Below are 23,392 nucleotides of genomic sequence, written 5' to 3'. Positions count from 1 at the left end.
AGATATATTACTTGGAACTAAACTGTTTTAAGCACACTGCAGTCACTTAGAACTGCTTTGAAATTAATCAGGCCTATTAAAAAAAAAAAAGACAATAATCAGAGAATACTCAAGTTTTAAATATAGAAAAGCCTTTCACTTAAGTTGTTAGTATTTGTGATGCAGTCACTAGTTAACATATGGATCTTCAGCTCAAATGAGTCATTAATTTCACAGCAGAAGTGCTGTTGATGCATCTTCCAGTCAAATACAATGTTAACTTGTTCCTTTGCCATTAGAGTAAGCAATTGAACATTTCACTCCCGACTGGTTCTTTGGCTTAAGAGCCATACTCTGAAACTGAAAACTGCTTGCTTCAAGAAAATACACTTCTCAACAGAACCAGAAAACATTTAATTTCATTAGTCTGAAGGCACCTCCAGCTAGGCCAAAAAGAAAAAAAGCTCTGCTGGAGCAGGAGGGAGCTTGAAGCTGAAAGACAACATTCAAACTATTCTATGTGTTTTACTGAGATACCCAAGTGAAATATTCATCAAAAAGTACTCTACTCATTATTTTCCTAAATCCTTAAACACTACTTTTTTTCATTAGAAACTTCAGGTACTCACAACATATGATCTGTAAGCTGCTGCAAATAACGCTGAAATAGATGCTAATGACCTACCTCATACAAGACAGATTGATCCCCAAAGTAATTCCAGTTTTCCAAATTCTAGCGTAATTCAACAGACTGATGATTCTCAGTAAATTTCAGGGAAAGCAGATTACCTATGTAGCCACTAGAGTCTTCCCTACACTATAGTAATTGATTCCAGGTTTAGAGATTAAGGCAGCCCTAAAAAGTTTCCCAATAAGAATTAAAGCAAGTATCTCATTCTCTGCCTCCTAGAAGATCTCAAATATGCACAAGTGAGCAGTTGCAAGGTGACTCCACCTGCACTCTTAGACAGCAAGGCATAAGGCAAAACAGATGTAAAGGCCAGACATATTAGTGGTAATTTTGTCTACCCTAGTATATGCTGCTCAGAGTGGCCCAAGAAGCTATCAGGTACAAATATCAGACAAAAGAGAGAAAAAAGGCAAGAAATAGTACAAATTACATGAAAATAGATATAGTTTAAGCTGAGAGCAGAAAACCAAATGAGACTTGGGTGTATTGTTCTTTCTTTGGACTGCAGAAGAAACAGAAAGGAAGGAAACAGAAGTTTTCTAAAACACAGAAGAGGGGTTTCTTATTGAAATTATAAAATAATCTGCTCACTAACAATTTATGAGTTCTCTGAATTCTCCAAGTAAAAGAAGAGGTGTTAACAAATAAGAAAGCACAAAATGTATCAGGGCATATTTGCTGAGGGATGTTCTTTTATCAGAAGTAATTTACTCGACTAAATAGGAATAAACCCACCATGTTTAGAAAAGTCTAGTCGCTGACTAGGTTCCACTATTCTGCTAAACTGTAACTTGCCATACAACACTTCAAATAAAGCTGTAGATACATGTGACTCCTTCCAGCATCTCCATGGATTAGCTCTCTAATACGAAGCATGATGGGAATCACTTGCTGGCACCCAGAAAGTGAGTCACCTTTTCACAATAAACTTAAGTAAAAAGTTTCCTCTGACAAGGAAATCAATCTGATTTTCAAGGTCACAGTAATTTCTCAGTACCTTAGAAAACCAACTGAAATAAGCAACACTGTCTTTATTATAATACTAACAGAGGGAAAAGTTGTTCACAGTTCTCACCATTTATAATCAAACCGGAGAGCTTTTTTAACCTTTTAAAAATATATAAATTTATTATAATATATTATATACATATTATAATTATATAAATATACTTCTATCTATATAAAAATATAACTTATCCTTGAAGGCTTCAGACATAGGAAAACACTGATTTGAGCATCAGAAGGTATGAGTACTCAGACAGCTTAGAACATCCACCACAGCACAAGCCAGAGAATTTAATTCAGTAATTGTACTCCCTTCACTAGATAAATTTAAGCATATACCAATTCATAGAATATAAATGCTTATTCAATTAAGCTTATAATTAATCCAAAAATAGACTTCCTTGAAGATTTTCAAATAAGACTTGAACTGAAACACTAGCTAGTTAGTATTTCACAGATCAGTACCTTGATATACTTTTCTTCAGAAGATAATTAGCATGTAAATAATCTTTAGTCTCTAAAATATATTTAAAAAGTATCAACCTTTTCCACTATGATGAGGTCTCCAACTTGTATGTCTGAACTCTTAACTTGCACTTTACCTTAAAAAAAAGAAGAAATGTAATCAACTTAGGCAGACATTAATAGAGTCACAAGAATATAAACTCTAGAATGCAATTTATACTTGAAGATGTTACTGTTTGGTGAAAATCTTATAAGTTATACAAAATGGATCTCTGATAAACACAATAAATAGATTTCATCAGTTTGACTAAATAATTCACTGGTTTAAAAATCTAGTTTTGTAACCAGTTAGCTATTGTAGAAGTATTAAGAGGAAAAGTATGTATGGAAGATACTAAAGTCTGATCTACAGTATCAATAACAGAATTGTAAAATTGAAAAAAGGAGTCTTTCACATCTCTTACTAGACACTACTTCTATTTCTGACAAGTCAAGAGTTGATGGCTTACAGTCATGGAGCATTCTCACATACAAGTTGTTAGTCACAGCTCAGTTACCAACAGGTAGCTTTGCTTGGCCACTAAAGATACTGATATAATTGGCATTCTTTGACACTTGTTGGCTATTATTGTGGAAAACAGGTAAGCCTCTCTAAAGTCAGAAGAAATGCCTCAAGATTTCATTTTAGACAAGTAAAATATCAGAAAGTTGAAATAGAGGTTTTTTGATTCTCGAGAGCTGCCCAGTCAGTAACTGCTGTGAAAAACTCATTCAAAAATATACACAGCACACATACCAGTTCAATTTCTGTATGTTCTTTAACATATTAATATTTGTATAACTTAAGTTTTAACATTCTTATTTGATAGACTGAAAAACTGAGACAGAGAGGTTAAGCTACTGCTTAATGAGTTACTGTTGATCTCATCAGAATTCAGTTGTTCTAGTCTCAGGTTCTTGCTACAATTCCAGAAAAAGTACTTTCATGAGTTGAAAACATCCAACCCCACCCCTCCCCCCCAAACCTTGTAGACAAACAAATCATGACATATAGAAACCCTCTTCCAAGATGTAACAGATAATAAATTCAGAAGCAGTTAACTCAGAATATAAACATATAGATATTTACACAGCCCGACAAGCTGAAGCACACCCCCATACAGAATATCCTTTCCTATCAGAAACACTATCATGATTCCAAGCAGCAGGCATCTGATTAGCAGGTATCAGATGACAAGAATGTCAAAATACAGTCAGGTGCTAGGGTTCTAAAAAAAAAAAAAAATCAGACTGAACGAATTAGAACGGAAGACCCACAAAAGCATAGAATAAGCAGCAATCAGTTTAGAGTTTAATCCAAGTATTAGAATGTACACTGACAAATCTATTCATATCATCTCTCAAAGTTATATTAACTACAAAAGAAAAACTAAGCTAGGTTCCAAATCCATGAGACCTCCTTATCATAACTCTCAGTGAAGAGAGATCAGGGTTAACCTCAAAAAATTCCTTATACTTACATGTGCATTTGGTGAAAGGTAGTAAGATTCATGTTTTGAGTAATTATTTTCAGTACTTGCTCTTTAAAATCGCATTTCATGCAAAATTAACAGTTGTTTTATGTTTCAGTCAATAAGTGTATTTCTATACCTAATTTTTAATACATTTTCCATGACATTAGCACTTTTAAAATGTGCAATGTCAGAGGAAAATCAGAACTTTTGTTCAGTCTGTCTCTAAGGTTATTTCTGAAAGCCATTCGTTGTTATTGATAATGATCTTTTTAAATTTTTCAGTTGCCAGAAACACCTTCCACCCACCCACAAATATAAAACAAATTATATCTTCAGCCTGACTCCTAACTCTGTCATAACATGTTTGTGAGGGTGAAGGGAGTAGCAGAGTAGACTGAGGTATAAAACAAGCTGTAGTGAGAAACATTAGCAGTTCTTTACAGGAATTTCAAGATAGCTATGGAAATTAAGTTAGTGTCAATACCTCAACATTTTTTTTTTAAATCTAAAGTTACTAACACTAAAGCTCAACCACTAAAAGAAAGTCTGATACCAAATCAACATACTGAGTCTGCTTCACTGAAGAAGCCTGTGAATTCTCTTTATAAATTCTCAAGTTTTGTCTAGAAGTGAATAATGTATACCAGAAAATATCATGTTTACTTTGCTGTCTAAGTCTGCTAGCTTTAACAAAAGGGTAACATTTCCTATTTGGTTTCGAATTCCTCCACTAACAATTTTCATCATTTTATCAGCGTGATAATCAAGTCAATCAACTGATTATAGTAATAACAGCCACAGAAATCCTAGTACCAGCTGCATTAAGTCTCAGATCTACGCCACCTACGCAGTCATGTATGACCAAAGCCATTCAGAGATCCTAATCAAATGCAACTGCTAGTAATTTTATCAACTTAAACAATTGTACTTTCCACAGCCATGTTCTAACATCATTTACAGTAAAGATGAAAAGACACTAAGCCTCAAGAAGACAAGAGAAGGTAGAACGTTCATTGGTAACATGATGTAGGGCAGACAAAAGCAGACTCCTGGTGCCAAGTATACCAACAGGAACCCTCACTGCACCTTTGCTTGTACTCAGTCTAGCAACCCTGGGATTTTCACATTATGAATTGAAAAGTTTCCTTATGAGACTGTTTTCTAGGTGGCTTAGTGTAACACCACAGAATACTGTCTATTACTCACTAACATGTCTTGTTAGAGCACCCTGTATTTCCCCACATGTAAGGAAGTAGCCTGTGACATACAAGACAATTAATTGTACAATGAATGTGAATGACAGGGCATATTCCACTAAAAAATAAATGCTAAAACCTGTCAGTAATTCAAAGAGTGGCTTAAAATTTTGACAAGTCAATAAATAACACTTTCCTTTAGACTAGCAAAAATAAGAATCATTAGATACCACATCAGAACATTAAAATAATGCAATAATACATCTTAGTGAAGATGAATTTAGAGAAAGACACTCAATGTTATTCACTGCATAAATTATTTTTGCAAACTATTTTTTCTCTAAAAACATCTCTGTAGCAAAACACTCTTCACCATCTGTGTAATTACCAATAAAAAGTCCAAAGCTGTCAGAAGTGGCTGCGCATCCAGACTTTATAGTCCACCAAGGCGCAAGGCTTTTGCCTAAAGCAACGTATAGAATTATGCAGAACTGGAACACTGAAATGTGTCTGTAGTAATTCATTAAACTCCCAAGATAAAGCCTTTTGAAATGAACTGCAGTGATTTGAAAAACTAATAAATATCTCATATGTGCTAACAAGTATTTCACATTAAAAAATTAAGAAATGAAGTAAACAAAATGTGGATAAAAGTGTCTCTTCTACCTCAGTGCAAACCACTCCTGAAAGAACAGTAACTTCAGAGAGTAGCATTTTCAAATTCTTTTTAATTTGTTATTACATCCCACTCATGGTACCTTGAGTACTCTCTGACATACTGCTTCTGGAGTTGGTAACAGAGCTTGTCTCAAACACATAAATATAAAACTCTTGAATGAAGGGAGTCAAGGTTAGATCATATGAAAGTTTATCTCGTATCTATTAGCCTGAGTTGTCAGTATAGTTAAGAGTATACATAATATAATGGGGAGCTGGGAGGGAGTGGGGGAGGCAGGCAGTGGGGGAAAGCTTAAAGCTTCAGTGAGTCCAAGGTGAGGATGCTTCTGCAACTCAGCGCAAGTGCTGTCCTTGGATCCTTATTTCAAACTCCATTTCACATAGCGAACTGCAGTTAGTCTTTAATTACCAACATAAAACTCTAGAGAGAAGCTTCCTAGCTCCTCTCTCCTACGTACTATCACCTCTTGGGTGAAATGGAAAGCCTTCATTCCTTCTTATCCAATCTCCTGGATGCTGCAAAAATGTGGAAGAAAACAGTCCCCCAGATGTTTCCTCTCTTTCAGCCTCTTTTTGAAATTCTTTCTTACATTAAAATTTCAAGTTTTGTTTCTGCTGTTGCTTACTGCTTCCCTAATCAGATGGATTCAATTTATATAATTCTTCAATGACTTAATAATTTAATAACTTGTTCCAAATGGTCTAAATACCAGGAATGAAGTCATTGTTAGGTTTGAAATATTGCAAGCAATAAAGACTTAATGTTGTCTCTCTATGTTAAGAAAAATTATTGGGTTTTTTTAAAAGCATTGGCTTTTTAAAAAGCAAAAGGACAACCTGTTCTTGAACCTGTTGACAACCTATTCTGCAACTCCTAGTTGTGACTATCACAGTTAGTTATGATGTTCTTGATCTTTATTCTTCAAAACTTCAGTAATGCTGCATGGGCAAACCTAACTAGGAAAGGTTTGGGGCAGGACTGCCAACTTCAAGAATGGGAAAGGAAAAAAGGAGTTAAAATTGCTTTTCAATGTTATTATCCAATTGGCTTTTGGCAGTTTAATGAAAGAGATAATAGCCTGTTTATGAAATTGAGGTCATTCTTCTGCAGAATAGCAGTGTTTTTTCATAGGCACTTAACTGGTCATACCTAAGTGCACAAGACAAGAAGCTGAGCCAAAAGTATAATGGTCCCTTAGGGAAGAAAAACAGAAGTTCTCCCAAACATGCATGCACAGGTCTAAATTTTTTTCCATCCCAGTTTCTGCTTTACAAAAGGATACACAGGTGAGCTGCTCTGAAGCAGAAAAAAGCAATTAAATTGACAGGATCTTCAAGCAAGTTAATTTCATTTCTACAGGCAGATCTCTCCCTCCCTCCAACTTTAACTTGTATACTGACTGAAAACTGTTTATTAAGGATTTGCAGACTTTGATATGCAAAAACAGAAAGTAGATTTTGCAACAAACATCTCAATAAAAAGATTAAGACAGCAGAATGCATTATACAATGAACAATTTAGGAGATTCAATACTGTAATCTGAAAAAATATGCAAGGAAAAAGATTCACATGAAAGACAGGGGGACTGGTATATTAGTTGACTTGCTCACATAAAAATTCAATACATTCACTGATTTGCATGTTTCATCACTTGCCACAAAGGGTTGAAAAAGTAGAAACCACTAAAACTGCACATGTAGCCAGTTCACCTTCCTGACAAGTGCAAAGTTACACATAGCAAATTCACAAGGGGATGACTGAAAACTGAGCTTTGCCATGTTACACTACAAATAGAAAATTGCGTAACACTGGATATCCCATGGATCAGAATTAAGTCTATAGACTATAAACTGACCATTGCTGCCTAAGTACAATTAAGTAACACTTAAAACAGATGTCCCATTCTCCCTAGATTTCCTACTTGGAACAGCTCATTATTATAAAAAAAACCCTAAAACTTACTGATTAGAACAAATACTTATTCAGGGCCTTGAATTACTAAGAAGAAATTTTAAGTCCAAGAGTCACTAATGTGGATCCATCTTCAAAAAGCTGGTACTTCTCACACTAGCAACATGCAAGTTTAAAGACGATAGTCATGTTTTAACTGTTTAGGGGCTCCTGAGGCTAAGAATAACTCCACAGAAAGTCAACACTGCTAGGTAGTCAAAGACTTCCTGATTTTAATCTACTGCAGTGTTGTATAAAAAGATTTTAACTTACAAATCAGCCCACCTACACTATCTTTATACAAGTAATTAATCACAATTCAAATCCCGGTAGCTTCTCTTGCTACAAATACATTTGTTTCCCTATAATAAACAAAAAATTTTGCAAAACAACTGAAGTGATTAAATTCTAATTTTTATCTTCCATAAATGATACAATTAAACCAAGGGTAACACTGAACCTTGCTAATTTTTAGTTTTCCTACTGTCCAATTTGAGCAAAGGCAACCTGCTTAACCTCTCTATGTCAGTTTCTCCCATCTTTGAGATAGAAAAAAAATACCAATTTCAAATAAAAGACTGTAAAACCTACATAGGTCAAAACCACTAGAAAAAAAAATGCTAGAGCATTATAAAGTGCAGTTCCACTCTGAAAAGTGACTCTTAAGAGAGGCATCGATTTTCAGGCTTTTAATTAAATCAGTATCAAGTTTGTTCATTCACAAGTAACAAAGCCTTCTTTCTCCAAACCATTAGCCTGTAGGTTAGCATAGTAAACCTAACTGAATTTTTCCACTTGAAGAGTACTGCCAATATTAAACATTAGGTAATTATACTGAAAGTTATTTATAAAAACAGTTTGCAGAAGTGTAGTACTTAATGTAGGCTTTATTAATTTGTACACACAAATACCTAAATCCTTCTGAAAACCTGTAAAAATCTTGGTCTAATTTTATCATAGCAGGAAGCCCTGCTTTTTTGCCTCAAAATGATACCTTTGAGTTTCAGAATGCCTTTTATGAAAGAACCCTGTATTATGAAAAAGGAGCAATTTATCATCTATTCATTATTTTATACACGTGTTTGTGGCAATTTTTAGTTCAAGTGGGGACTGCAATAATGTTTTCATTCTTAAAACTGGCCACAACTCAGAACATTGTTAGATCAATCACACTGTTGTCAACATAGGATTCAGAGTTCATTGTAAGCAGAGATCTTGAACCTTTCCTTCTGTAAAACATCACAATCTTGAAAAAACCCAAAACACAAACAAAACAAAAACCAAGTATGAATTCATGATGGCACTGACAGCAAAACCTGAAAGTCAAAAGAGATACACATTCCTGGGTAAAAGCTGATATTCTTTTTTATAAAGGGCATTTTTAAAACCTCTTTTGAACAAGTCACTGCTCGCTAATGTGTCAGTTCCTGATATGACTGTTAGGCTTTACCTATATACTACTGTATACTATTTTAAAATCCCTATTCTGTATCTATAAAACAGCTGTGTCACGGTGACCAAATCCAATTTAATTTGACAACTTCCTCAGTTCTAGGAGAAGCTACAAAATTAAAAGTTTCTCAAATACACATAACCTTATGAAATATTTCATGAGCTGAGAAAGAGGAAATCAGGATTCCAAAACTTCTCCTTAAATGCTGCTTAAATGCTTAGCAATTTACTAGAAACTCCATTGTTAACTCCAAAAAAGTTAAGTGAAAAAAGTAGCACAAAAGGCACTAAACAGCTCTTAGAACAGCAAATGTCAGTCTTGACATTTACATTGCACTGGTAACTATAAACTATAAATGTGCTTCCAGATCTAAGAATTTCAGATTACTAACACTACTGCTGAATAGGGTACCATCTATTTCAAATGTGATTATTTAGTGGCCTGCTGTAACAGTTCTAAAAAAAAATTTAATAAACCAACTAGCACGTAAACTAGAACTTTGAAAGAAAAGCCATTAAGAGTCCATTTCTTTACAGATTGTATTAATGACTGTAAAGATCTGGAGGCCAGCAATGCAGCCACTTGTGTTAAACAAATGACAGCTATCCCATTTGCAAATTTCCACAGTTGTATGTCTAAATGTTGATAAAGCTACCTCAGGCTGTCAAGGAAGGGAAGAACGATAGGCAAATACTCCCTACAGTTGCTTCCTTCTGTATACAAACTCCAGAAAACAATGCAAGTCTCCATACTGCGAGGAAGCAGTATAAATTCCTCTCAGCTGCTAGGTTATGTCATCGCTAATGAGACTGTTCACTTACCTTCCAATTACTTTTTTAAAAAAGGGTAAGATTTCACACAGAACATATTTGTGTAACATTACAAGCTTTTCATCCATTTTTTCTGGAGACAATATTATCCAGAGCTACTCCAAGAGTTTAGTTTCTAATTAAGACTCCCAGATCTGGTGAGATTACTCTTCCCATTCACTCTCCAAAGGTATTTGTGAAGATAAAGTAAAAATTGCACTGAAATCTACATTGGGATTTAGTGAACAGAATTTATACTTGGCACAATGTATGCCATATACTCTAACTTTTTGAGACAGAACCTCACATTCCTTAACTTCCCACTTGCTAGAACTTTTATGCCAAGGCAAATCCTTAACAGAAGCTTCCAGGATACTGTAGCAAAACAACTTTCAAGGGTAATAGCAAGGTTATGTTATTTGTGAGAATATTCATTACAGTTTGACTTGATAATCGGTTATTCATTATTTTTGGGCACCATTCTGTGTGGCACTCTGTTCTGAATCTAAACAGTAAAATGTGCTAAGCAACATAAAAGTGGAGAGCAGCACATTGTTTTTTCTCTGTACCGGGTCTGGTTGAGCCAGAATTGTTTTTCCCCTACAGCAGCCCTCACGGTGCTGTGTTTTATGCTGGGAGCTGGCAGGGTGTTGATAGCACCCTGGTGTTGTGGCTGCTGCTGAGCAGTGCTTACACAGCACCAAGGCTCTTTCCGACATTTCCCCCCCCCCAGTGGGACAGGGTGGGCAAGATCTTGGGAGGGGACACAGCCAGGACAGCTGACCCCAACTGCCCAAAGGGATATTCCAGACCATAGGACGTCTGCTCAGTATAAAGCTGGGAGAAAGGAGGAAGGGGGTGGGGGCACCCTTGGTCCTCCGAGGCAACCACTGAGCGTATCGGAGCCCTGATTCCTGAGAAGGCCCCACATCGCCTCTTCATGGGAAGGAGAGAATACATCTGTTTTCTTTTTTTTTTGCTTCCACACGTGGACCTTTATTTCACTTTGCTTTTATTAAAACTGCTTTTGTTTTACCCACAGGGGTTGGTCTATCTTATTTTCTTTCCCCTCTTTGCCCTGTTGAGAAAACAAGGGGAAATGGGGGGGAAGTGATAGAGCGACTTGGTGGGTACCTGGCATTTAGCCAAGGTCAAACAACCCATGTTTAAAATTTACAATGTCCTACCAAATTTGCCACTTCACAGCTGAAGTGCTTCATTAAAAGTCTTCATGAAAAACTGTCAAAGATTTTGAATCCAAAAAAGTCCTAACTGATTTCTCCTTCTACTGACTTCTGGAAAGAAAACTGGCTGTTCCTACTGCATGATCATATACAATTCAAATTATATGCAAAAATTGAAATAAATATTTTTGATACCAAAGATGACACTCAATACATCTTTCTTTTCTTAAGCACAAATATATCCAACAATTTTGAAAGGCTCTAGTTAATTTTAATTAGATTGTATTTCTTAGTTACTGAACCCTTATTTCCTATATACACTTGATAAATAGCTGACAGTGTTGTTGAGTTACTGTTTGGTATCAATTTCAGAGGAGAACTGCACTTTGAAGTAATAGTACTAAACAGAAGAATGCTTCAAAAAATATATACAATTATACATACACCTTTCCTCTACAAACAACAAAAGATTTACAACACCTCTTAAACAGATCAAGTTTAACAATCGTATTTATCTGAGGGAAATCAAGCAATTTAGTTCAGTATCAGTTTCATTCTGAATAGTGCAGCTTGAGACTATTAGTTATTTCTTTGAACTGAAAGCCTGTAAATGTATTTATAACATGATGAAATATTTTAAGGATTTATACAAACGTTTTTGCTAACCTCGTACTGTCAGCTTGCTATATAACTGTGAGTTCATTTCTTTGTCTCTCTTGTAACGTCGAAATTCATCAACAGCTTCCCGTACCACCGTGACCGTCAAAACAAATCCCTGTTAAAGATATAATTATGCAATTCAGAATTATCGAAGTACTAGATTAGAAATACAGAAGTAGGAACACTATATAGAATATGTGCTTAGAATATTTACTTTTTTCTCATTTAGATTTTAGTGGTTCTTTAGACTGTTAATATATCATCTTTGTTTAGTCCAAAAAAAGAAAAATTATACTTGTACTTTGTAGAATTATAATTAAACTAAACCCCAAAATACATGTTATTTAGATATAATTTGAAATTTTAAAAACTAAAATGCTTTGGATGAGCTACAGACAGCCTTTACAGTTCAATAAGCATATTTCCCTATCTTCCACAAACTTTTAAGGCTTTAGAAAAAACATTTAAGAATTCTCCAATTCTAATCTTGAGTTCGCTGCCTTTTTCTTAACAGAGAAAAGGTAAACAGATGGCTAGCTTAATTAATTTTGCCATCTTAAATGTATTTATTTACTAATATGTCACAAATATTGACAAAGAAAAGGGGATTTGTTCTGAAAAAACTAAGTATCTAAATGCTTTGGCTGCTATATTCACAGGATAGTGCCACTGCAGCTTCTGCTGGAAGCACAGATTGAGCTACACGCAACTAACACGGTCTCTGACCACAAAAGATAGTAAGTTAAAAGAATACAAAACAGTTCAGGGATAAGCACATAAGCTTCCTCTCTCCCTTTATAAACCTCCTCAGATATGGTCTTCTGGTTTCTTAAACTCAAGTGATCAGTCTTTCTCCATCAGTGAAAAGGAAATAAAACTTACAACAGCAGAGGGGTCTTACCATTACTATAAGTAAGATCACTAAAAAAATTCAAATATTCAGAAATCCTCCAATAGATAAGATTCTAGACTATCCGTCCAGCTTCAGACACCCACCAATACCTTCCTTCTACAAAAGAAAATTTATACCATTAGACTTCTTTTCTGACAGAAGTCCAACAGTTTGCCAACCCTTCCCTAGCTTCCCAGCAATAAGAAACGAGTGAAGATGTAGAGTTTTCCTAAAGGAGGCTTGACTAAAATGCTCCTTTTCAATACCAAGGGCTGTTTTACAGTTCCAGCCCAAAATTCCAAGGCTTATTCTGTTGCAACCTTCTTGTTTGTTCAGGTTTACAGTAGCTACAACAATTAAATTAGAACTACATAGAACAAAGAACGTCCTTTTTGCTTCTAGGGCATAACTAAATGAGCAGTAGGGTTCTCCCCCTTTCTGGCAGCAGCCTTTGCACAAGCTTTGGCAGTATAGATATTTTAGCAGCATAAAAAAAGGCACTCCTGAAGCACCTTCAAATATAGTTGCCAATTGCACGTATCTTATAAACTAGACAGTAAACAAAGCACAGAATGTTTTTTGAAATAAATTTCCCCTAACAGTCACTGCACCTTGCTGGGCAGTTCAGTACAGCTGACCCTGACTGTGAGGAACAATTTAAGACAGACATTTCCTTTTTTCCTCATTTGCTCAAAGGAACTTGATATTCTTCCACAGGCGAACTGAAATTGTGAAGCCATTCTTACAAAAAAACCTGTCATCTTTAACTGTAAGCAGTTATGTATCTTTAGCATACTGCTTACAAAATTGTATGGTTTACATGTTTCTATGTTGGGACTCAAAATAAGAAGTCCATTTCCTGCTCTGTGAATGACAACAAACCAGTAAAATACAGTCTTGTTTGAAGAACTCCAGCACTTGATCTAAGTGTGTTATGTCTGTCTCTTGTAAAAACTGTTGAAATAACAAAACAAAATACCAAAACCAACATCAAAAAAACACCAAAAAAACTTATAACAAATAGTCAACTTCTATACAGTTGAGTTTAAATATCAGACTGAATAATTCTTTTTTTCCTTTAAAACACCGAGAGAAAATACAAGCCAACTCATAGCTGCTACTCTGATTATTACTGAACATTTATCAGCAGTTACATGTTCTTCAAAGAAAACCAAACTTACCTGTTAAGCAACAAAGACTGCCCAATGGGTCTGACTTAAAATGTTTTCTATTTTCATCATACATACTCAGCCTTACTCAACATCCAATTAATCTCTTTTACCTGGAGGTTAATCATTAGTAGAAAAGCTATTCAAGTAGAAATAAATGAGTTAGCAAAAAAGGGTACCACTAGCACTAACTGAGATACTGTATTTTCAAGCTGTATGTGAAAACTAGGAAACATAATAATACAAACACATCTATACAGAACAGATTACCAGTGTGCACAAAATACAGTACTTTCTCCCTTCTTTGAGCACTGACGCTACGTGATTTTCTTTCCTTATTAACCCACTAACATACAGAGTTGTACACAGCACTTCACTGTGAAGAGACCAACTTCCAGACAGGCTGACTTCTGTCTTTTCTTACTGGTCTAGTGACAAAGACCTTTGTAAATATCCATTTCGAATCCCACTGTTGAACAAATTTTCTGCTTTGGAAGTGTTTCTTGTTACAGCACAAGCCAAAAGTTGTCTAGAAATAGAGGTGTGAAGAACCTCCAGGACAATCGCTCCATTTATCAATACTTAAAAGGACACATGTTGCAACAATTAAAACAATGAAATCAATCCAGAATATTTACTCTATTGACTTGTTAAGAACGACCTTTACTCAAGCAATCAGCATGTCACTGTTCCTCTTGAATACCACTGAGAATAAATGCTACTGAAAAATACCATTTTTTTTATAAATTTAGAAAATGAAGCATTTGTTCTTCCTGCCTCGCTTTTAAACCTGGGGTGGAAGGGCTGGGAGGAAGATGAAAGAGTTGTAATGATCTGGTTACAAACAAGAAAATAATTCCAAATCATGGGAATATAGCTGGCAGACTACCAGAAGGGCCTCCTCTGAAGAGAATACAATTTTACACCTTAGGAAACCTGAGTCAGAAGCAACTGGTTTGAACAGTTTCCCAAGAAAATACTGCAGAGGGCTCAATAAGAAAAAGATGTATTGAAAAGAAGTCAGTGCAACTGGCAGGGCAATCAATTAAGAAAAGCATGTTTAATGAATAACTTATTTTCAAGATGCTTTTTCCTCCTGCTTTATCCATGGTTTAAAATATTTTATCTCAATTTTTGTCAAAAGAGGACATGCTAAAAAACAATACAGAAGGAATGCAAAAAATTCATTATTTAAATTCTGAGCTAGCCTGAAAACAACAGAGTCAGCAAATAACAATAAACTGAAAGAATCATAACACACAAATTGCCTACGTTACCAAATAAAGTTCTTCACTAGCTGGAGATTTTTTTTTTTTTTTAAACCTCTCAAGTGACCAGAAGTCAGAAAAATGCACTGCTCAGACTAGCTAGTTAACAAAAGCAACCTCCAGCCTGTGTGGTAGGCAGGTGGAAGGGAGGGCTATCAAAAAACAGCTTCTGGAGTATCTGCTGTAAAATACTGTCATTTTAAATAAGCAATTTATTTCTATTACATACTTCAAGCACTGTAGTTTACCAGATGCAAATTTATGAAATGTATGTATACATGAACTTTTCATCTAAAGTTAAAAAAACCAAAACTTCTACTTAATAGTATTTTTCTGTTTACCAGAGGAGCCCAGTACGTGTACAGGTAGCCTATTTTCAATGCTGGTACAAACTGTGAGCAGGACACGACGAGAAAATAGAGATTCAAGAAAAACTTGAACTGTTCATATAAAACCTAAAATGAAGAACACAAAATAGATAAATGCCTTAAAATCTGTACCCATAACGTACATAAAATTCTCTTTTTCATTATAGTAGACGTAAAACCAATATATGGCATACTATTACATACGGTACTATTGTAGTACTATAGCACAATATGCAATATATCATCACAAACTACAAGCACTGAGTTACTTCAATAGTATACTGCTATTTCTGTTGAGAAAAACCCTTTGATATCAATGCCTCTTCACTCTGAAAAAGCAATTTGCTAAATTTTTGATATTTTGAAAACTGGACAATGTGAAGTCAATCTTTACAAATATTATATATATATCAAGATCACTGTGCAAATATTTACTCTGAAATTTTAACAGCAAACAATTCAGATGTTTGTAGAAGGATCTTGCAATAATTTTATATCCACAATAGTTACCTTTGAGTTAAAACAGTTTCTGTAAATTTTCTTTTTTTACAGTATCAATAAAAAAAGCAAAATAAGGTCGTATCTGAATTTTCATCAATTACATTATGTTTTCACTTTTAACTGTTAAAGGTTTTCTTCTTAAAAAATACAGCATTAAAAGTAAACCTTAATTTTTCCTGAAGCATCAATACTTAAATTCTGTTTTATCTGTCTCACAATGTCTTCTTGTCTTAAATGTGTTCATAACCTGGCCTTAAATAATAATAAAACCAAAACTGGCATCAGAGGAACACAAACATTTTACAAAAATGTCATCCTAGTCTTTGTCATTTAAACTTCTACAGAGTAACAAATCTAAGTAAGCCATACCATGATACCCTGCATCACTCAGAATACCCTAAAACTTCAGCCCTGTCTGGAGCACATACAGAAAACAGTATACATTAACTCCTCGTTACTTTTATTCACTGCATTTCCTCAGCAAGCTCCTCAACACAGCCACTGAAGCTTCTCCTCTTGAAGGGGTGGAAGGTTTCCAACTCATCTGCCACCTTTCTGAAGTCCTTTGGTTCTCAAAGGGACAAAGGCTACTATCAATCAGACACCCTTCTTCAAGATTACCATTTCTTACTGTTCTTAAAAATAGTGAAACTACTCGTTGTTCAAGAATAAAGTTTGTTTAGAAATATAAAATGAACACTACAGAAAAGATCCATTGAGTAAGGATAAGCAATACTGCTCTCTTTCCAAGTGCCTATCATGTAGAAATCTCAGAATAAAGCATTATTCTTCAGTTTTGATAGCAAGATAAGCTTTTTACAAAAGCAACCACAGTGTAAGTTTTCAGAAAGTTTAAACTACAAAAAATTTGGCCCAGAATAACATGGGCTTTTGAGGTAATCAGTATTAAATTTCTCCAATTATTTTGGAGATTATTTTGCAATAAATATTGGTACATATGTTTATTAATAAATCAAAGGTTTGGTCTAAACTCTAACATAATTGTCCAAGTTTTAAGTGAAGACACAGTAACCTTATCACGGAATATACTGTCCCATATTCCAAACAGATAACATGCAGAGAGCCCCTTGGTAATTAAAAGCACCACTTCAACAAGTGCATGTTTTCAACATTATTTATAATTACAATGCTTAAGAACTTCATTCACTTTAGAGAATTTTGAATCTTCAAAGACTTCACGTATTTTTTTAGTAGGCCAGAATAACATGGTACCTCCAGCAGGATGATCAGAAGTGGCTTCTGAACTTGAAACATTGAAATTGGAGAAAATTAATTATCAATTGTTTCAAAGCTAAAAGATTAAAAATAGATCAAAAAGCCATATTTAAAGAGCATCTCCATCTTTTAATCTTACAATTCAGTTAATATTACAACTTGTGCATGAAAATTGGAGTTATTGGACATTTATTGCTCTTATCAGTCCAACATTATTACTCAGTTATGTAAAAACATACACCCTAGGAAAAATATTCAATAAAGTTCACTTCAAAGTGTCTGACAGGCACAACAACGTAGCAGTACCTCAAAATTACCAGTTTCTTGCAAGAGTGCTACACTTCAACTAAAGGCTACCTAAACAGCCTCAAATAAAAGGATTTTTTCCAAATGCATGGAATTCTATTCCACTATTTACAAACAAAATTGTCAAGCCAAAAAAGTAAAATTTGAAGTTGCAGGGAAAGGCAGAGTATTCTTCCAAAATGAAACTAATTCAGGTTGAACCTGTACCTTACATTAATACTGAGAAAGTTTATATATTCATTTGTAGCAGTATACTTAACTGTTTACAAAGACTTGATATACCAGGTCGAAGAGAAGTCCAGAGAGTACTTTGTGAGGTGCAGAACTGCGAAAGCACCCATCTTGCTGGAGAAGGGTGTGAGTTAAAAAGCACCTTCCAACAAATCTTTTGAGTCCTGGCAGACCACAGATCATTCAATACACAGCTAAACACTTCCAGCTAGTTAAGCAAATTGAAAATCCTCTTAGTTACATGAATCTGATTTTTAGAAAAGAGACTACTGCTTTGAAGTTCAGGAGAGGTACTCAAAACCTGTCCACCAAAGAAGATATTCTTTATAGAAATGTACACAAAATTCCTCAGGAGCTGTACCAAGATGGATACGAAATAGAAAGTGGAAAACGACCCAACTGGTATAAAGGTAGAAGTATTAAGCATTTTAGATAAATGTTAGAAAATTAGATTATAACTTTGGAAATGTTACAGCTCTTTTAGCCAGTAAGTAAAATTCTCTTAATCTCAACATTATTTTAAGCTTGTTTTTTGATAGGAAATCATTCAATATTTCCCATTGCCAGCTGCAATGCTAAAACAGATACAACTCTAAACAGAAGATAAAATTTGAGACAACGAAAATTTCAACAAAGCTAAATCATTGGAGTCAATATTTATGACTTAGTTACATTTATGAGTTTGAAAACAATACAACTACATTCCCTACAAATTACTTCTAGTGGAACAGCATAAAACACAGATAGCTACACAGTATTTCTAATCCATGAAAAGCATTAATTTATGTCTAAAATGAAAACTCAGAAACATTTTATTTTCACCAACTATTGGGCTTCATCTTCAGGATGTCACTTAATATTGAAATTACTACTGAGTTTCCAAATACTACCATCAAAATCAAAACCTGATTCTGCCTATACTGTAAAACCCAAGCTTTTCAAAAGATAAAAATTGAACAGACATTCTCTCTCTCAACAGGTAACTAACTGCAAACTATGGCTTATCCCTACAGGAAACATGAATCTAGTTTAGGATTTGTAATCTACACTGCAGATTTCTAGTCACAATAATCAATGGCTTACTATATGCTTAATGAATTTTGTGACCTTCAGGAAAGCATATGCGGCTTAACCAATGTCAGTGTATTTAATAATTTAAACTTCGGAAGAAAACATTTACTTCGTTCAATAGAGATGAGAATATTTTATCCGCCTGTGATAACTGACATTTTATTTCTCTGACAGGAGATCAGTCTTAATTACAAAGCCATTAATTTTTTTGTTGTTTTAATAAAGAAATGTGTTAGAAAGCACCTGTCAGTCATTGGACCAAAGAGGCCAGAAGAATACAATCAATACTCTTATAAACCAGCATGATCACTTAAATAAAAAATTTAAGACAAAGCATGTCTGTATTCAAATGTAAAGACATTCAGTTTTTACAAGAAGACACAGGACTCTTGGGATGGTATTAGGAAAGGTATGAGTAAAAGCATGCTAGTAAAATTTATAATATCACAGCAGCATACATTTTTAGGTTTTAACCATGGAAGCTTCAAAAGTTGTCTTCTCTATTGCTATATTTCATTATAATGAGATTTTTTTAAAAGTATGAACTAGACAAAACTGTAATGTCTCTTTTGTCTTCATATATGCTGTGAACATTATAAGCAAACAACTGAAATTAAGATGCCATATGGCTGCTTAGGAAAAAAAGTGACAAAAAAACCCTTCTGCTCCACAACAAAAGTATTGTCTGAAGAACTGCATTCAAAACCAAAGACATCACTGTTTCTAAAACTGCAGTGAGAAATACAGCTATGAAAAGTACTAGTGTATTAAACTAGGCCTTACATGCTGTCATATAAATTGAAGAGGTGGGTTGTTTTTGTCCTTTAAGGAGTTACCCGTTTCAGAACACTTCATTTATTATGCTTTCAATGGCAGAGAGTATGAGAAAATATCTATGGGAATACATTATAATTTTCAACTCCTTATTTCTCAATTGAAGTGCTTTGTAGTATTTTCACAACTGACTGTGTAGAAGTGCGTCTGCTTTTAAAAGAGGATTACAATTTCTAATGGTGAATAGAAAAGTGCAAGGAAACCCATATCAAATTTCTAAAGCTTCACTGAATTCCAACCACTCCATCATACACACTGCACTTCAGCAAATATCCCTTTGAAAGCAAAACAATTTAGAAAAAAGTAGCCTTCCTCAAGTGTCAATTTTAATTGAAGATATCAAGATAAATGTAAAAAAAGAAAGAAGAATCTGGGCAAATAATTATCTTTTTGCAGAATTGTCAAAAACCACTACAGAACATATAGTCAGCCCAACACCAAAAAATGGTTCGTAGCCTTACCCCAGGTATAAAGGTAAAGACGTTGTATTTTTGATTTTTAATGGCATTTTTGGGGTATTTTTCTTCACACTTTTCAGGACACCCAAGCCACACTGTGCGAGCCTTCAGCTCTTTCTTTCTTCGGCAAATGTTTATGAGCCAATCAGAACAACTGAAAAGAAAAACAATTGTTTACTTTAAAACTAAAAGTTTACTATATGTGTTTACTATTTCCAAACCTGGAACCATAAAGGCAAATACCTAAGAAAAACACACTTTAAAATTTTTGCCACATCTAAGCAAGCAAGCATGATGTTGACTTGTAGTATTTAGGGCAATTATACAGTACTCAACTCATTCAGATATATAACAGAAATCCTAATAAAACAATGACAAGTTTCACTACGCCTTGCCCTGACACAGGTTCAAAAAATTCTAGTTAATATAAGTCTGCATTAGCAGTGCCTAAATGCCCCCACTATTAAATAATTAACTCATCCATCATACCTTTCATTCCTTTGGCTAAACTTTTTATCTTGTATTACCGATACTCAAATTATGCTAATGACTGAAGAGGAAATAAAGCTTCTGTTAGATAAAGGCAGAAAAATTTCAACAGCTTTGTATACAATTACCACATAATCTGTAAATCTTAGTTTCCTCCATAAAACTACCTATAGCAGACATAACAGAGAAGCATACCTAATGCCACTGTCAAATGTTTTCAACCCAAAAAACCCCCAAAATCAACACCCCAATGTAAATGCAGATCACACAACAATCTGCAATGGTGAACTTCAGTTCACAGGAGAAAGGAAGCGCATGCTTGCCTAACCAGCTTACAAATGAAGAGGATTTAAATTACGAGCAGTCAGGTAAGAGAGAAGAGCTCATAGCCACCTTTAAACAACTGCATTTGGGCAAGGACACAGGAATGATGGGATGTGATCACAATGGAGGAGGAACAGAAGACTGGCAAACAATCATGCCACTGAGGCTCAGCAGACTATTTACTAACAGTAAAACAAGAAACAAACACGGATGTGACAACTCACATAATACAATCAATCAGCCTAAAACTTGCTAGGACTATCCACAGGGGCAGATTATTAACACAGATGGTTTAGAAAGAAAAGTGGCTTTGCCATACACTGTATACATTTGCTTTACAATCTTGCATGCTAAAGGAGTATTTCTCTGCATTTTTTAATACTGGAGAAAGGTGCCTCAGTCATGTTGGGAGCCTGTTTTAGGCAACTGAATCAAGAAGACTGAGCAGACAGGCCTTCCATGAGCATCTACTGCAGCCAAAGAACAGACCTAGCTGGTCACAGTGGATTTCAGCTACATCAGCAGGGTGAAGTTGAAGGTGAAGGACAGTGACACACATTTTTCTCATGAGTTTTTTTAATATACTGACAATACCTTTGATACAGAAAAAAAGAGTAACCATTAGGAAGTTCTTATAAATTGTATTCAAGCCAACAGAAAGGATTTTGCTGAGAACAGGAAGGGAAAATTATGATCCAGACACGTGAGCATTATTTCCTGGATGAATTCTGTATGTTCAACCTATTTGTATGCATTTCTACACACCAGAAAGAAAACAGAAAGTCTTAACCAACACTGACATGTCAAGAGCAACCTCTCAAATGGAACTAAATTACCATCTGAGAAGAACCAGATGCACTATACTGCATGAGAGTAACATGTCCTCTCTTGACTCCTGGTGCTTTGAGCACCCTGATCTAGTGAAAGATATTCCTGCCCATAGCCAGGGAGGTTGGACTAGATGATCTTTAAACGTTCCTTCCAACCCAAATCATTCTATGATTCTCTGTCACTTAAAATAAAACTTAGCTCAAGATATTTATCATAAAGAAAGTAAAGGAACACATTCTTGGAACTGACACAGTTGGAAAAATCATAATTGCAGAGTAGCTTGTTATAAAACTAAAATAATTTCAGTGAGGTTCTGCAAAGCTTTATCTAGAACTTACTGGGTAATTGACTACTGAGTATTTCATTTTTCAGACAATAAAAAGCTAGAAGAGACAGGACTACATGCAAATAGATAAGAATTCAAAGCTGTCTTGACAGACTGGAAGAACTACCAGTCCAAGAACTTCCAAGAACTACCTGGAAGATATAGAACACAGTTAAACAGGCAAAATCACAACACAATATGTTTACATAGAAATAATTGACTATGCAAACACAGAACTGGAAGAGTTAGTAGATGTCAGACTGGAAGAGGTGACTCAGTTACTGCATGAGAACGGTATATATGTGCAAAAACCCAGCGCATATCAGGCATACTGCTAGCAACTTGTGAATGTATTCATTTTTCTCAATCCAGCACTAGCAAGATCTTAGTTGGCTTACAATACCATTTTGAATACCAAATTTCAACAAACAGGCCTATTGAGAAAACAAAGACCATGCAGAGGAGCAACAAAACAATTACAGGTCTAGAAAGCAGGGCAAGCTTGTCTACTAGATGCACCAAAAGAAACAGAGTTGTTCAGACAAGGCTGAATATGTACTTAATACAGTTTCATGTATGTAAGAAACAGTTGCAAAGAGGAAAGGGACAATTATTCTTTAGGTCCATCATGGACTTCAACTGTGGCAAATAAGTTGGAGCAGGGGGCAGGACTGAATAAATGCTTCTGACAACTAGGGTGGAAAGAAACACTTAAAGAAGCTGCAATTGGTACCACTGCAGGTCTCTAAGACCTGGTTAGAACAGACATAAGCGATAGGTGTAATTCATCCTGTGGAAGCAAGGAATCAACTGAATGACCTCTTAAGGTCCTTTCCTATTCCGATTTTCCACAATTATAGGATCATGGTACACACAAATACGCAGGGAAGGAAGGCTGATAATTAGCTTACATTGCCACAGTCACACTAAAATATTCACGACTGTAGCCTGCATTATTGCAGGCCTATTACAAACTAATTTTGCCAAAGAAAAAAATGGAAGTGAAAAAGTTGCAGGCTCCTTTTAAAGAAAACTAGAAGTTATGCAATAGAAAAATCATTCAAAGGAATATTCACTTTGTAATGGAAATGCCACTACACCAATACAGACAGACATTTAAAATACTTCAATTTTAAATGCTGGATTCTGCAGATTTCCTCCCTTAATCTGTCACTATGGGATGGACATCAATTTGGTTTGATGCTATGTTTATTTTTGTTACAAACGTAAGTTAATTCAGCAACTTTTTCCCATCACTTTTAAATAGTGACAAAGAATTACCCTACTGTAAAAACCATAATAGTGTTAGTTCAACATTCAAAATTCAGCCCTGTTATTTAGTAACATACAAGTCAGAAAAATCAAGTTATCTTGATCCTTATTTAAATTTGTATTTAAAGCGAAATGAACAGCAGTCTTTCAACGTCATGGCTCAGCAGTCAGCACAATGGCTAGTACCACCCTCCTCCCATAACAAAGGTGTGGATTCTTGACCCTTCCCTTG

The 23,392-nt window shown here is 34.9% G+C and overlaps 1 protein-coding gene across 1 annotated transcript in view; it reads right to left on the bottom strand.

Annotated features, from left to right (window-relative positions):
* Positions 1–23,392, bottom strand: part of ATP9B (ATPase phospholipid transporting 9B (putative)) — a 168,070-nt gene that overhangs the window by 123,382 nt on the left and 21,296 nt on the right. Inside the window, exons 3-6 of the mRNA XM_074899760.1 lie at positions 19,923–20,073; positions 15,256–15,369; positions 11,592–11,700; positions 2,219–2,277 (exon numbers count right to left, since the gene is read on the bottom strand). Coding sequence (XP_074755861.1) covers positions 2,219–2,277; positions 11,592–11,700; positions 15,256–15,369; positions 19,923–20,073 — 433 coding nt within the window. The remainder of the gene's footprint in view (positions 1–2,218; positions 2,278–11,591; positions 11,701–15,255; positions 15,370–19,922; positions 20,074–23,392) is intronic.

Source organism: Athene noctua, chromosome 2 (genome assembly GCF_965140245.1).
Source record: "Athene noctua chromosome 2, bAthNoc1.hap1.1, whole genome shotgun sequence".
Classification (NCBI taxonomy): Eukaryota; Metazoa; Chordata; class Aves; order Strigiformes; family Strigidae; genus Athene; species Athene noctua.
This window is presented reverse-complemented; position numbering and strand designations above follow the sequence as displayed.